Below are 15,538 nucleotides of genomic sequence, written 5' to 3' on the forward strand. Positions count from 1 at the left end.
ACCTCTTGTGGTTCTACACGCAAATTTTAGCATTATTTCTTCTAGTGTGACAATTGCTTTTGCCCTTTTCATAGGGATTGTATTAATTCTGTAGGTTGTTTTGGGTTGTAAGGACATTTTCATGCTAATCTTCCAATCCAAGAGCATAGTAGATCTTTCCAGTTGTTTGTGTTGTCTTCCATTTCTTTCATTGGAGTTTTATAGTTTTTAGAATACAGATCTTTTCTATTCTTGGTTAAGTTTATTCCTAGGTATTTATTCTTTTGGTGCAATTGGAAACGTATTCTTAATTTTCATTAAGAATGTTTTCTTAATTTTACCTCTGTTGTTTTGTTATTGGTGTATAGAAATGCAACAGATTCTTGTATATTGATTTTTTTTTTATTCTGCGATTTTACCTAACTCATACATCAGTTCTAATAGTTTTTTGGTGGACTCTTCAGGGTTTTCTATATATAGTATGACTTCTACACATAGTGATAGTTTCACTTCTTTAGCAATCTGGATGCCTTTTAGTTATTTATTTTTGTTCTGTGACTGCTGCAGCTAGGACTTAACTTCCATTACTGTGTTGAATGAAAGTAATGAGAATGGATGGACATTCTTGTCTTGTTCTTGATGTGAGAAAAAGCTTTTAGTTTTTCACCATTGAGTATGCTGTTAGCTGTGGGTTTTTAATATATGGCCTTTATTATGTGGAGGTATGTTCCCTTTAGCCCCACTTTGTTGAAAGATAACCTTATGATTTTTATTCTTTATTTTGTTAATGTGTGTGTCATGCTAACTGATTTGTGGATTATGGACCATCCTTGAATCCCTGTAATAAATCCCACTTTGTTACCGTATATCATCGTCTTATTATATTGTTGCATTCAGTTTCCTAATATTTTCTTGAGGTTTTTTGCATCTGTGTTCATCAGAGATATTTTCCTGTAATTTTCTGTTCTTGTAGCATCATTTTCCGGTTTTGGTATGATGGTAATGCTGGCCTTGTAAAATGAGTTAGGAAATGTTCCCTCCTCTTCTATTTTTTGGTGGAGTTTGAGAATGGTATTCTATTTTAGGTGATTTGTGGAATTCACCAGTGAAGGTGTTTGGTCCTGGGCTTTATTTGGTGGGTGTGGGGAGGGGGCTTTATTTTTAGGGAGGCTTTTTTTTCCTGATTCAGTTTCCTTAGTATTAATTGGTCTGTTCAGATGTTTTATTTCATCATGATTCACTCTTGGTAGACCATTTTTCTAGAGATTCATGCATCTCATCTAGAGTGTCAAATTTGTTATGACATAATTGTTCATAGTCTCTTAAAATCCTTTGTGTTTCTGTGGTACGAGTTATGTTTTCGTTTTCTGATTTATTTGAGTCCTCTTTTTTTTTGGCGAGTCTAGTAAAAATTCAGATAATTTTATCTTTTCAAAGAACCATCTCTTAATTTTATTGATCTTTTCTATTGTCTTTTCAGATCATATTTCATTTATTTCTGCTCTGATCATGATTGTTTCCTTCCTTCTGCTAACTTGAGTTTCATTACCTCATCTTTTTCTCGTTCCTTGAGATGTAAGGTTAGGGTTTTGTTTTGTTTTGTTTTGTTTTTGAGAATTTTCTGGATTCTTACTGTAGGTATTTATGACTATGAATTTCCGTCTGAGAACTGCCTTTGCTGTATCCTGTAAGTTTTGATATATTGTGTTTCCATTTTCATTTGCCTCAAGATATCCCTTGGTTTCTCTATTGAGTCATTGGTTGTTCAGGAGAGTGTTGTGTAGTCTCCACATACCTGAATTTCTAGTTTTCGTACTGGTAATTGATTTCTAGTTACATGCAGGAAAGATGCTTGATAGGGTTTGGGTCTTCTTAAATTTGCTAGGTTTTGTTTTCTGTCTTAATATATGATCAGTTGTTGAAAATTGTTCATGTGTACTCGAGAATTTTTCTTTGTGGATGAAATGTTTGTAAATGTCTATAAAGCCCATCTGGTCTAACGAGGCATTTAAGGCCAATGTCAAAAGTTGACAACACCTGATGATTGAACATATTCTAAAGCTCTGTGTTTGTATTCCCCCCCTCCTTGTTTTATGGTTTTGATGTCAAATCCATAACTTTTAATCTCCTGTATCTCTTAACTAATCATTATAAGTAATGTTTTTTTTTTGTACTTCGGTCTTTTATGTTTCATACTGCTTTTGTAAGTGATTAACCCCCTATCTTCACAACATTAGGATATTCTGAATTTCACTATATATTTGTTTTTACCAGTGGGATTTATACTTTAATATGTTTTCGTGTTACTAATTTGTATTCTTTTGTTTCAGCTTAAAGAAGTCCCTTTAACATTTCTTGTGAGGCTTTTCCGGTGTTGGTGAATTCTAGCTTTTGTTTGGGAAACTCATTTATTTGTCCTTTGATTCTAAATGAGAGCTTTGCTGTGTATTGTTGTCCAGTAAAGGTTTTTCTTTTCCCATTCTTTGAATATACCATGCCACTGCCTTCTGACTGGAAAGGTTTCTGCTGAAGGATCTGATAATCTTACGAGAGTTCCCTTTTCTGGAACCAGTTGTGGATTTTTTGCTACTTTTAACATTCTCTCCGTGTCTTTAGTTTTTGGCACTGCATCTCATAGTGTGTTTCAGTGTGGGTTTTTTGAATTCATCTTACATGGAAATTTCTGGGCTTCCTGGATATGGATTTTTTTTTTCCACCCAATTTGGGGAAGTTTTCGGCTATTATTTCTCTCAGTGAATTTTCTGCCCCTTTCTTTTTCATCCCCTTTTGTGATTTCTGTAATGCAAATGTTGGTCTGCTGTATATTGTCTCATATGTCTCTTAAGCTGTGTTCACTTTTCCCCCTGCTCTCATTGGGTGAGTTCCACTGTCTGCAGATTACTGATTCATTCTGCCTCATTGTTCTGCTATTGAATTCCTCTAGTATTTTTCAGTTGTCTTACTGTATTTTCTGTTTGGTACTTTCTTGTACTTTCTTCATGTTGAGGTTCTCACCGTGTTCATCTGTTTTCTCCTGAGTTCGATGAGCATTTATATGACTATTATTTTGAACTCCTTATTAGGTAAATCACTTGTCTCCATTCCATTAAGGACTTATTCTTAGGTTTTTTCTTGTTCTTTCCTTTTGAACACACATTTCTTTGTGTATTTTTCTTGATTCTCTGTGTTGGTTTGTGTTCATTAGATAAAACAGCCACCTCTCCTGGTATTGGAAGAATGGCCTGGTGTAGGTGATGAAGCTTATCATTCGACCCTGACTTAGCTCTTGGTTGCCTGTCAAATTTTCATGGTTGTCTAACCAGCCTCTTTTATTTGTAGTGGCTTTCAGTAGTTGAGGGTATTCCAAGACCTGTCACTGTCCCAAGGGGAGGATCTCACTCAGCATCTAGATTCAGGCTGATTGGAAGGGAGATCTTCAGACGGTATCTCTTAAAGTATGCAAATATGTCCAGTCCTGTGAGACCGGAAGCAGAAGTGATGCTGGCCACCAGAGCTGGGGAATCTAAAAGTGTTCACTAGGCAGTAGGCGCCCAAGTATGGTGGAGGAGTATACACACTGCTTTCCAGAAGACCCTGGCGAGCTGGAGTGAGGCAGAGGGAGAACGCGGAGAGAAGATACCCTCCAGCTCGAGTGAATCAGAGGGAGAGTGCACTGTTGGTGCTCACTTGCCATTGTCGGATGATAAACCAGCCTTGCGTTAGTAGGATAAATCTCACGGGGTCTTTGTGTGTAATCCTCGTAATGTATTATTTGATAACATTTGCTAGTATTGTGCAGAGTATCTGTGGGTCTGTATTCCAAAGATGTTGCTCTTAGTTGTTTTAGACACTGAACTGTAGTTGTCTTCTCTCATCATGTCTGAGTTTAGTGCCGATGTAACATAAGGCTCATGTAATTAGGTGGGGAGGTGTTCTTTTCTATTGTTTGCAGGAGTGTTTGAATAATCAATATTAATTATCACTTAAACGAGTTTAAAAATTCACCAGTGAAACCATCTGGACCTGGGCTTCCTTTATGGGCAGTTTTAAAATGACTGCAGTGTGTTTACTTCTTACACTTTTTTCAGATAGCTTATTTCTTCTTGAGTTGTTATATTTTTTCCGATTCTAGGAATTTTTGTATTTCAGCCAAGTTATCAAATTAGTTCAAAACATTCACTTATATTTTGTTTTTGTAGCGTAGAAAACATTCCAGGTTTGTAATGTGAGTATATTTTATCCCTAGCGTGTGTACCGTCTTTATTCCACAACTTCAGTAATTTATTTTTTTTAGAAACATTTATTTGTTTGTTTTTGAGACAGTGCACATGAGAGTGAGCAGGTGAGGGGCACAGCGAAAGGTGGACAGAGAATCCCGAGCAGGCTCCACGCTGCTGGCACAGAGCCCAATGCAGGGCTCAGTCACGTGAATCATGAGATCATGATCTGAGCTGAAATCAAGAGTTCAATGCTCAACTGATTAAGCCACCCACCCAGGTGCCCCATAACTTCAGTAGTTTGACTCTTATGTCTCTTATTTCCATGTCAGCCTAAATACATTTATGTCAGGTTTATTGATATTTTAAAAGAGTCATCTATTACTTTTCTTTGCTGGTTTATTAATTTTTATTCTTCTCATTTCACATCCTTCCTTGCTTTGGTTTGTATTGCTTTTTTTCTCCCGTGTTCTCAGGTATACATGGCAGGTTATTCATTTGGGATTGTTCTCTTTTAATATGATTATTGCAGGATAAATTGTCTTCTAAGTACTGTTCTCTGTCTCATAAGTTTTGGTATATTTGGTCTTCGTTTTTACTCAAAGTATTTTCTTAAGATTCCTGGATATTGTTCCCCTCTATTTTATTCAGAGATGTGTTATTTAATATACTATTTGAGTTTTGAAAATTCCTTCATGTGATTGATTTATAATTTCCTTCCATTTTGGTGGGAGAACATTTTAGAATGTATTCCTGGGAACCTTTCATGTGTACTTCTGAAGAATGTGTAATCTGCTCTTCTTGAGTGGAGTGTCTTATATATACTTGTTAGTCTGGTTACCTGATAGTGTTATTTTTATCTCTTTTTTCCCCCTTTTATTTGTATTCTACCAGTTGTTTTATCTATTACTTAAAGTGGAATTTTAAAGTCTTTAATTATTGTTGATGTGTGTATTTTTGCTTTGAATTCTGTCAGTACTTGCTTGAGACTTATCGTTAGCAGCGGATAATTGTTCGCATTTATGTCTCCTTAACTGATGGACTGTTTTGATCATATAATGTCCCGCTTTATCTCTATAACATATTTTGTGTAAAAATGTATGTTGTCAGATATTAGTATCGCCTCTCTAGCATTATCGATGCTGTGTACGTGATAGATCTTTCTCTGCTTTTAAAATTTGCTACCTGTTTGTTCCTTTGGAGCTAAGAGTGTCTCTTGTATACAGCATCTGTTTGGATTTACATATTTTCTGCAACCTAACAGTTACTGCTTTTGATTGGATTTCTAAATCCATTCCCAGTTTTCTGTTCTTGATATGGCTGGATTTACTCCTGCCATATTACATTTTGACACTTATCTGCCCTAAACAGCCTTATGAACCTGTAGTTCTTTTATATTACTGCCTTCATTTTCATTAAGTGAATATGGTTTAGCATAATATTTCAATTTCTTCAGTGACCTTTTCACTTCATTATTTTCGTAATGGTTGTTGTTATAATTTACCTAAGAAATTCACCCTATCAGACTCTACTTCAGATTTATACTCCCTCATCTCTAGTGAAATATAGAAAGGTCATTCATGTGTAATTCTATTTCTTCTCCTCTATCTTTGGGCTGTTACTTTTGTACATAGTAGATCTGTATATGTTTAAATTCCAACAATACATTGTTGAATTACTACTTTATAAAATTGGATGTCTTTTAAAGAAACTGAGAGAAGAAAGGATAGCAAATATCTCCTTGTGGAGTTTGTTATATTAACTTTCTTATTCACCATTTCTGCTTCATTTCATTTGCTACTGTGGATTCATGTTACCATCCAGGGTCATTTCCTTACCCCAGGTTACCTTTGCTTTTCTGCCTCATTTTGCCTCATTGTCAAATATATTTAATTTCTACGGTTACAGACTGAACAGTATAGGTATATACATAATGATTGTTGCATGACCTTGGCCAAATGGTTAGGAGAAGAAATACGTCTTTATCCTTTCTTTTAAAATACAGTTATTTTTCCTACAGTCCTTATAGATTTGAAGTCACGACTGGGAATCTATGGGTTTATTTACATCACCTTCAGTTTTCAAAGCAGTGCTGGTATGTTGGTTGACTGTTTGGGGTTTTCTTTGTTTTGTTTTGTTTGTTTTCTTCTGCCAGCACACTGACTGTGTCATCCTACCTCCTGGATTCTGTGTCTCTGATGAGAAGTCAGGTGGTCATCTTACTGGAGTTCCCTTGTATGTGATGAATTGTAGTTCTCTTGATACTTAAGAAATTTTCTTTCCTCTTTAGTTTTTAATATTTTTACTGTGATGCATTTTGATGCGGGTCTCTGTTTATCCCTCGTGAAGTTTATCATCTTGGATTTGCATATTGTTTTTCTCTAAGTTTGCAAAGTTTTACAACAACTATGTTGAATAATTTTTCTGCCCCTTACCCTTTCTTCTCTTCTTTTGATATTCCCATTATGAATATGTTGGTGCAGATAATGGTATCTTTCATTTATTTGAGGCTTTGATCAGTTTTCTTCATTCTTATTTCTAGTGTTTAGACTGTATTATATCTACAAGTTTACTAATTCTTTCTTGTATAAGCTTCATTGTAGTTATTGTAAATTTTCAAATTTAGAATTTTCATTTCATTCCTTTATCTGTTTATTATATTTTCTGTGTGAGAAGGTATCACTACTACCTATCACCACTACCTCCCTTTTTTCCGTAAATATGGTTACTTTGTTTTTAGTTTATTTTTGAGAGAGATAGAGAGAGAGAGAGACAGAACATGAGCAGGGGAGGAGCAGAGAGGGAGAGACAGAATGCGAAGCAGGTTTCTGGCTCTAAGTCAGCATAGAGCCCCCTGCGGGGCTCGAACTCACAAGCCGTGAGATCATGACCTGAGCCGAAGTCGGACACTCAATGGACTAAGCCACCCAGGCGCCCCAGTGTGGTTCCCTGTTGAACATGTTTATAATAGCTGCTTGGAGGTCGGCTAAATCCAGTATCCAGACCCTCTCAAGGACAGTTTGTTGCCTATTGTTTCTCCCACGTATGTGAAATTTTCCCGTTTGTCTTGTGAACCTGTAATTTTGGACGAAAGCATATTTTAGATATTTTGTACCGAGTCTGAAAGGGCTTCTTGTTATTTTTGCTTGCTTATGTATTTGTTAAGTGACTTGACTGTATTATTTGACTGAAGTCTTTTCCTCTTGCAGTGTACTGTTGGCTGACGTCTCTTGTCAGAGGGCTCTGCCTTGGGCAGTGCACATGGTTCGTAGAATGGCAGTCGTGTTGAGAGGGTGCTCTTTGAGTGTGTCTATGATGATTAATTCTGGGTGTCAACCCGAGTGGCCTCAGGGATGGCCAGACTGGTAAAAGTGTGTCTTGGGGGGTGTTTCTGGAAGCAGCATTTGACTCAGTAGACTGAGTAAAGAGATCCACCCTCACCATTATGGTCAGATATCCTCTAATTCGTGGAGGATGGAATGGAACAAAAGGCAAAGAAGGACAAATTCTCTTTCTCTTTTTGCCGGGACGTCCATCCTCTCTGGACAGAATCAGTGCTCCTGGTTGTGGGGCCTTCAGGCTCTGGGACTTACACCACCAACCCTCTAGTTGGCAGGCCTTTCATCTTTGCTGGGAGTTACACCATCACCTCCCCTAGTTCTCAGGCCTTTTGAAATACAGTTGGCTTTCCTGGTTCTCCAGCTTTCAGACAGCAGACTGTGGGACTTCTTGGCCTCTGTAAGTGCAAAAAGCCGGGTCCTTTAATAAACCTCTTCCTTTGTCTGTGTCGCTCTCACACGTACATATAGTACCTGGCTCTGTTTCTCTGGAGAACGCTGATTAACAGTCTCTTTCACTGATCTCTGTGTTAACCTCCCTGCCTCTAATGGTGTCACATTCTGCCCTTAGCCTCTACTCATTGTTGGCTCTTCGCTCAATGTTTCCACCGTTGTCCTGAGTCACACATTCTATAGTTTGGTCCAGTTAAGTGTGAGTCCTTTCAGAGAGTAGTGTGTGAGGCGACTCTTTGGTACTGCCCTTCATGCCACCATTTTTGAGATCATCTCCTGGAAAACACAGTTGGAGGAAATCATTAGAATATCTTCATCTACTATAAGTGTATTTGTGTGAATGGTTCTGGTGGATCGGAACAAATGCAATAGCCTGGGATGCCTCTTCTTTGTCTCTTTGCCTTGTTCCTTCTGGTGTAATGTCTGTTGTGTTCCAGAGCTGCACACACCACCAGCTGAGTTTGCCAGGAGCCCCCAAAGAACCAGGTTTTTTTTTTAATTAATTTCTCTTTTTGTTTGTTTCTTTTTGAGATAGAGTTCACGCGTGAGCAGGGAGGTGCAGAACGAGAGGGAGACACAGAATCTGAGGCAGGCTCCAGGCTCTGAGCTGTCAGCACAGAGTCCGACCCAGGGCTTGAAACAGCCCTGACATCATGACCTGAGTTGAAGTCAGACGCTTAATCTACTGGGCCACCCAGTTGCCCCCCAAATTACCAGCTTTTTGAGTTAACACTTGTATAACTGTTTTTCTGTTTCTGTTTTATTAACAGAAGGGATCATGAGGGACCTGGGAAAACTGACCTGGAATGACTCACTCTAAGGCATCCTTTAGTAAATCTACTGGGCCTTAATAATGAATAAAAAGTTTTATCTGTGTTATTATTTTTTAAGTTAATTTATTTTGAGAGAGAGAGAAAGAAAGAGAGCGCGTGCTCATGAGCAGGGAAGGGGCTGAGAGCCCAGAGGGCTTGAATTCAGGAACTAAACCGTGAGATCATCAAGTGTCAGAAGCTAAACAGAGTGAGCCACTCAGGCCCCCTCATCTGTATTATTTTTAAGTTTATTTTTGTATTTCATTGTTTTTACCTTTATTATTTCCCTCCTTGTGGTTTCTACTTCTTTCTTTTACATTATTGTTGCCTTTTTGTACTTTTTTTCTGGGGGGGGGGGGTCAAGGATTCAGTTGTTTTTCATTCCTTTTCACTGATACATGTAATGCTATGAAATCTCTGATCGGTACATGTATTCCACATAGACTCATAAGTAATATTTTCAGTGTTTTTTTTGGTTTAGCAATTCAGCTTTTGTCTGTGTTTCCTTAAGAAACAGAGCAGTTTAGGGGCGCCTGGGTGGCTCAGTCGGTTAAGTGTCTGACTTCAGCTCGGGTGATGATCTCACGGTTCTTGGGTTCAAGCCCCGCATTGGGCTCTATGCTGACAGCTCACACCCTGAAGCCTGTTTCAGATTCTGTGTCTCCCTCTCTCTCTGCCCCTACCTCACTCGCGCTGTGTCTCCTATTGTCTCAAAAATAAACAAAAATTAAAAAAAAATTTTTTTAAAGAAACAGAGCAGTTTACTAGACAGTTGTTTGGTTTTGAAGTCCTGATGGAAGAAGTTTGTTCTTCCTACGTTCTAGTTTTAGTGCATTGTTCCCTGAGTGTGTTACCTTTATCAGGTGTTTTTTTTTTTTTTTTAATGTTTTGTGCATCCTTGAGATGCAAGTGTATTTTGTATTAAAAGTTTTCATATGAGAAAATTGTATATGGGTGATAATACATGTCTTCCTGATTGTTTGTCATTGCCTCTTCTATACTCTGACATTGTAATTTCTGATCTTTCTTGAAATACTCTTTTTTGTATTAGTGTGTTTTATTTTTTTCCTTGCTTCTCTGAGTTTTGCTTCTCTGAGTTTTGTTTGGTCTTTCAGTACTCCTCACTGTTATTTGTACACTCAGAGTTGTGGGTGTTAGCCTTGCAAAGTGTTTTGGTTTTCTTTTCTTTTTGTCCTTCCTGATAACTAGATTGTATCTGTTTCCTTATTGTTTCCCTTTTACTGGAATAATATTGCCCATTCCTTTGTTTTTAGCTTTTTGAGTCATTTTCTGTCACTGTGTTTCCACTTTGCAGCAGAGATTTGGGATTTGTTTGTGACTCAGTTTAAAGTCATTTTATTAATTGGTGAGATAAGCCCATTCATATTTACTAACATGACTCCTGTTTGGTCTCATACCTGTCATTTTATTACATTTCATGAATGTATCATTTTTACAGAATCATTTTGTTTGAACGTGTGTTTTTTTTTTTTTGTTTGGTTGTTTGTTTGTTTGTTTGTTTGGAGGCAGCCAATTAGAAAATATTGATGTTTTTGTTCTAGTAGTTAACTTTTACAGTAATGTCTTTTATACTGGCCTTAGTTGCTCATTTCCTTATTTAACCTTTCATTTGATGTTTCAGCTTTTAGTGACCTTCTTTAGACTATTCTATGGCTCTCTCTGACCTTATTCTTTCTTCCTTTTTTTCCTGTTTCCTGTAGGCTTTTTAGTTGCATTATTTCTGCTTCACTGGAATATATAACATTTATATATTACTCTTATGTTCTTGTTCTCAACTTTCTTTTTGTCTTAGTCCTACACTGCTCAGCTTTTCTACCAGTGTTTCCTATCAAATACTGGTTGCTTGAAGTTTGTCCTCTTCTAGAAAGTTCCGTGATTACATTATTACCTGATTTCTTGAATATCTAATATGACTGACCTCTTCCCAGAGCCTGGATACTTTTAAAGGATCACGTGGCTGGATATACAACCCCTGACTTCTACTTGGTTATTTGTTGAAAAGGTTGCTGCACTGACCTCACTTTGTTTATTGGTGACAGAGTCTCTTGCCCAATCTACATGTTTGTTTGCTTATTGAGAGTTGATCTTTCTGTCCAGAGGAGACTTCTTCACTTTTAAGGTTTACAGTTTCATTAAAGCATGTCTTAGGAAGGACTGTTTCAGGTCAGCTTTCCTGACGGAAAAGGAAAGTTCATAGTGGTCCTTAAAATATGCGGGTAAGATCTCTTTTTATTTCTGGGCAGTTTTCTTAGATAATAGTTTTTAATACTGTATTTATTCATTGTTTTCTTTTTTTCTCTTTAGAGACTACAGTCACACATATAATTTTAATTTAAAACATGTATTTTATTATTTTGTAGATCACCTGCTCTATCCAGAACTTTCTTTGTGATCCAGTTTTCTTTCTTTGGTTTTATTGTCATTCTTTTTTCTGCTCTATTGTCATGTCTTTTTCCATGTTGTATATTAAAATTTCATTCAAGTCTCTTTTCTCTTCATACTTCCTACAAGTTGGCCTGAACCGCTCTAACAAAACACCACAGAGTGGGTGGCCTATGTAGCAGAAATTTATTTTTTACTCATCTGGAGGTTGTAAGGCAGGATGAAGGTGCCTTCAGGGTGCCTTTTGGTGAACCCTCTCTCTCCAGCTTGCAGAGAGCACCTTCTGGCTCTCTCCTCACATGGCTTTTTTTCTGTGCACACAGGGAGAGCAGGCAAGTGCTGGTGTCTCTTTGGCTTCTGATCAGGAGGTCATTCCTATCCGATAAGTGCTACACCCTGATGACGTAATTCAAACCTTAATTAACCTCCTTAAAGGCTGTGTCTGCGGATGCAGTGACACTGGGGATTAGGGCTTCAGCATACGAGTTTGGGAGGGGGACAGTTGAGCTCAAACCAGGTTCTTACAATTTGAGTCATATTCTAAGATCACTCTGGCCTTTTTACAATTGAATTCTTCACCCGATCAGCCCTTGCCTCCGTAGTTCCCATTAATACTCCAAGTCCCTTGTGTCGGAGTTCTCGGTGGTCTGAGCTGTCATCTGTCAGAACGAAGATGTCTGCTCCATATTTTCCCTCTCACGGTGGGACTTCTCCTTTGAGGGAGTGATTTTATTTGCATTTAATTATCTATACGTTCTAGGGGCACCTGGGTGGTTCAGTCCGTTGAGCGTCTGACTTCAGCTCAGGTCAGGATCTTAACGGTTCGTGAGTTGGAGTCCCATGTCGTGCTCTGTGCTACAAGCTTGGAGCCTGGAGCCTACTTCAGATTCTGTGTATCCCTCTCTCTCTGTCCCTTCCTCGCTCACACTCTGTTTCCCTGTCTCTCTCTCTCTCAAAAATAAGTAAGTAGTTAAAACAAAGGACTTTAATTATCTCTAAGTTCTCTGTCTCTTCCTCTACGTGTAGTTGCCACGGGCTCAAGCTCTTTCTATAGATGTGAGCTCTTTTATCAGTTTCTTCTGTATTAAATGTTTATTTCCTCAGTGGTAGTTTGAAGTCAGTAGTATTTTGTATTTCCCAGTTATGCTGAAGTCACGGGTTGTTGATTGGTTATTTTATTTGCTCTCCTTATGTTGATCTTTAGAGGTATTTGGAGGATAGATGGAGACGTTCAGAATTTAGTAGCTGCCGTTACTCCTCAGATGTCGGAATGCAGATGTATGCTTGCAGTAGTTTCCTCTCCTTTCTTCCACCATGGCAGGCCTTTTGTTTCTTGTTTCCATTTTCGTATTTTCATGTCCAACAGAAGAAATCGGGGGGCGCCTGGGTGGCGCAGTCGGTTAAGTGTCCGACTTCAGCCAGGTCACGATCTCGCTGTCCCGGAGTTCGAGCCCCGCGTCGGGCTCTGTGCTGATGGCTCAGAGCCTGGAGCCTGTTTCCGAGTCTGTGTCTCCCTCTCTCTCTGCCCCTCCCCCGTTCATGCTCTGTCTCTCTCTTCCCCCAAAATAAATAAACGTTGGAAAAAAAAAAAAAAGAAATAGAAAAAATAAGTACTTATAGTTATTTTCTTCCCTGGAGACTAGACAAGAAATGAAAATCCAGTAAAACATAGGGCATTTGTATATATGTTGCATTCCAGAAGAAATGTGTTAGTATTTATGTGTACGGTTAATTTTTCCTATCTTTAGAAGTCTGGGAAACTGATCACAAGAAAGGAAGGAGGCAAGAAAACCAGCGTAAACCTATGTGGGAAGTTGCATTCATCAGTAAGAAAACGCTGACCAAGGAACGAGGTAATGTAATAGGAAAACCATTTAACCTGGACACAAATTCGTTTCCTTCCAGAGAAAGCCTCTGTCAGTGTGACTCATATGGAGTGAATTTCAGCTGTATTTCTGAATTGTGTATCTATATGAAAAACTATTTAGGAAAAAAGACTGATGAATTTAATGACTGTGGAAAATTACTACTCAGTATTCAACACAAGAAAACTACTAGCGAGAAAAGTGAATTTTTTAAACATGGTGAAACTTTCAGTCAGGATGAGGACCCTGTTGATCATGAGAAGATTCAAAGTGTGGATCAAACATTTGAATATAACATGTATCAAGAAACCTTCCGCGAAAAGGCAACTTTGAGTACGTACAAGAGAGAGATCACTGAAGAGAATCACTCTGAATGTATTGAATATGGGAGAACCTTCTTTCCTAACTCCTCTTTCCTGTTACATCACATGAATGCCTCCGAAGAGAATCACTGTGGACTGCGTGGTTGTGGGAAATCGTTATGTGTTACGTCTACCCTTTTGAAACCTTATGGGGCACATATGAAACCCTCGGAGTGTAGTGAGAGTGGGGATCATTTCCGGGGGGATTTATGCCTTCCACAACTTCAAACAAATCATAAAGGAGAGAAACACTTTGAATGCAATGAATGTGGGAAAGCCTTTTGGGAGAAGTCCCACCTCACTCGACATCAGAGGATACACACGGGAGAGAAACGCTTTCAGTGTAATGAATGTGGAAAAACTTTCTGGGAGAAGTCAAATCTCACGAAACATCAGAGATCACACACGGGGGAGAAGCCCTATGTGTGCAACGAGTGTGGTAAAGCCTTCAGCCACAAGTCAGCCCTCACGTTACACCAGAGAACACACACAGGGGAGAAACCCTATCAATGTAGTGCATGTGGAAAAACTTTTTACCAGAAGTCAGACCTCACTAAACACCAGAGAACACACACAGGGTTGAAACCCTATGAATGCTATGAATGTGGGAAATCTTTCTGTATGAATTCACACCTTACAGTGCATCAGAGAACTCATACAGGAGAGAAACCATTTGAATGTCCTGACTGTGGGAAATCTTTCTGTCAGAAGTCACATCTTACACAACATCAGAGAACCCATGTAGGGGATAAGCCCTACAAATGTAATGCATGCGGGAAAACTTTCTACCACAAGTCAGTTCTCACTAGGCATCAGATAATTCATACAGGGTTGAAACCTTATGAATGTTACGAATGTGGAAAAACCTTCTGCTTGAAGTCTGACCTCACAGTGCATCAGAGAACTCACACAGGGGAGAAACCCTTTGTGTGTCCTGAATGTGGGAAATTCTTCAGCCATAAGTCTACCCTCTCTCAACATTACAGGACACATACAGGAGAGAAACCCTTCGAATGTCACGAATGTGGAAAAATATTCTATAATAAATCGTACCTGACTAAACACAATAGGACACACACAGGGGAGAAACCCTACGAATGTAATGTATGTGGGAAAACTTTCTGCCAGAAGTCTCAGCTCACTCAGCACCAGAGAATCCACATAGGAGAGAAACCCTATGAGTGTAATGAATGTGGAAAGGCTTTCTGTCACAAATCAGCTCTAATTGTGCACCAGAGAACTCATAGAGAAGAAAAGCCCTATAAATGTAATGAATGTGGGAAGTCTTTCTGTGTGAAGTCAGGGCTTACTTTACATCAGAGAAAACACACAGGGGAGAAACCCTATGAATGTAACGAATGTGGGAAATCCTTCAGTCACAAATCATCCCTCACAGTGCATTATAGGGCTCACACAGGGGAGAAATCTTGTCAGTGTAATGAATGTGGGAAAATTTTTTACCGAAAATCAGACCTTGCTAAGCATCAGAGGTCACACACAGGTGAGAAGCCCTATGAATGTAACACATGTGGAAAAACTTTCTCTCAGAAGTCAAACCTCATTGTACATCAGAGAACACATACAGGAGAAAAATCTTATGATTGCAGTGGGTGTTAGGAATGTTGAGCTGTGGTTCAGTAGCCCCTATGCTTCAGAGAACGCACGCTGTAGAAGAAGTAATGTCGATGTTCTGAATGTTGAGTAACCTTCATCCACAAACTGGCCCTATTTTACCCCGAAGCAGACTGTAAGATATATGGGACAGTCTTGTTAAATAATACTCCGTTGAATGTACCCTAGCAAATGTGGGTATAAAACCTTGCAGAATTTTGCTTTTGTGAATGTTTTTTTTTTCTTTTTTTTTTCGTGGCAAAAATACAAACTAGGTTATGTCAGAATTTCTATTAAGGAGAAATCTTCAATTTGAGACATATAGCTTGAAGATTGTGTTTAGAAGTAATATAACATTGGAACTTGTGGTTTGGTTTTGATGCCATATTTGTCTTTAGGAAACAGAAATTGTAATTTATAGTTGAATATTGTGCAATGTACAAACAAAAAAAAGTAGTAAAATGAAACAATGAATTTAAAAGAAGTTGCAGTAATACA

The 15,538-nt window shown here is 38.4% G+C and overlaps 1 protein-coding gene across 1 annotated transcript in view; it reads left to right on the forward strand.

Moving 5' to 3' along the window:
- Positions 1 to 15,538, forward strand: part of LOC111556242 (zinc finger protein 33B-like) — a 36,735-nt gene extending 21,197 nt beyond the window's left edge. The window contains exon 5 of the mRNA XM_045040955.1: positions 12,951 to 15,538. Coding sequence (XP_044896890.1) covers positions 12,951 to 15,046 — 2,096 coding nt within the window. The 3' untranslated portion in view covers positions 15,047 to 15,538. The remainder of the gene's footprint in view (positions 1 to 12,950) is intronic.

This window comes from Felis catus, chromosome D2, assembly GCF_018350175.1.
Source record: "Felis catus isolate Fca126 chromosome D2, F.catus_Fca126_mat1.0, whole genome shotgun sequence".
Lineage (NCBI taxonomy): Eukaryota > Metazoa > Chordata > Mammalia > Carnivora > Felidae > Felis > Felis catus.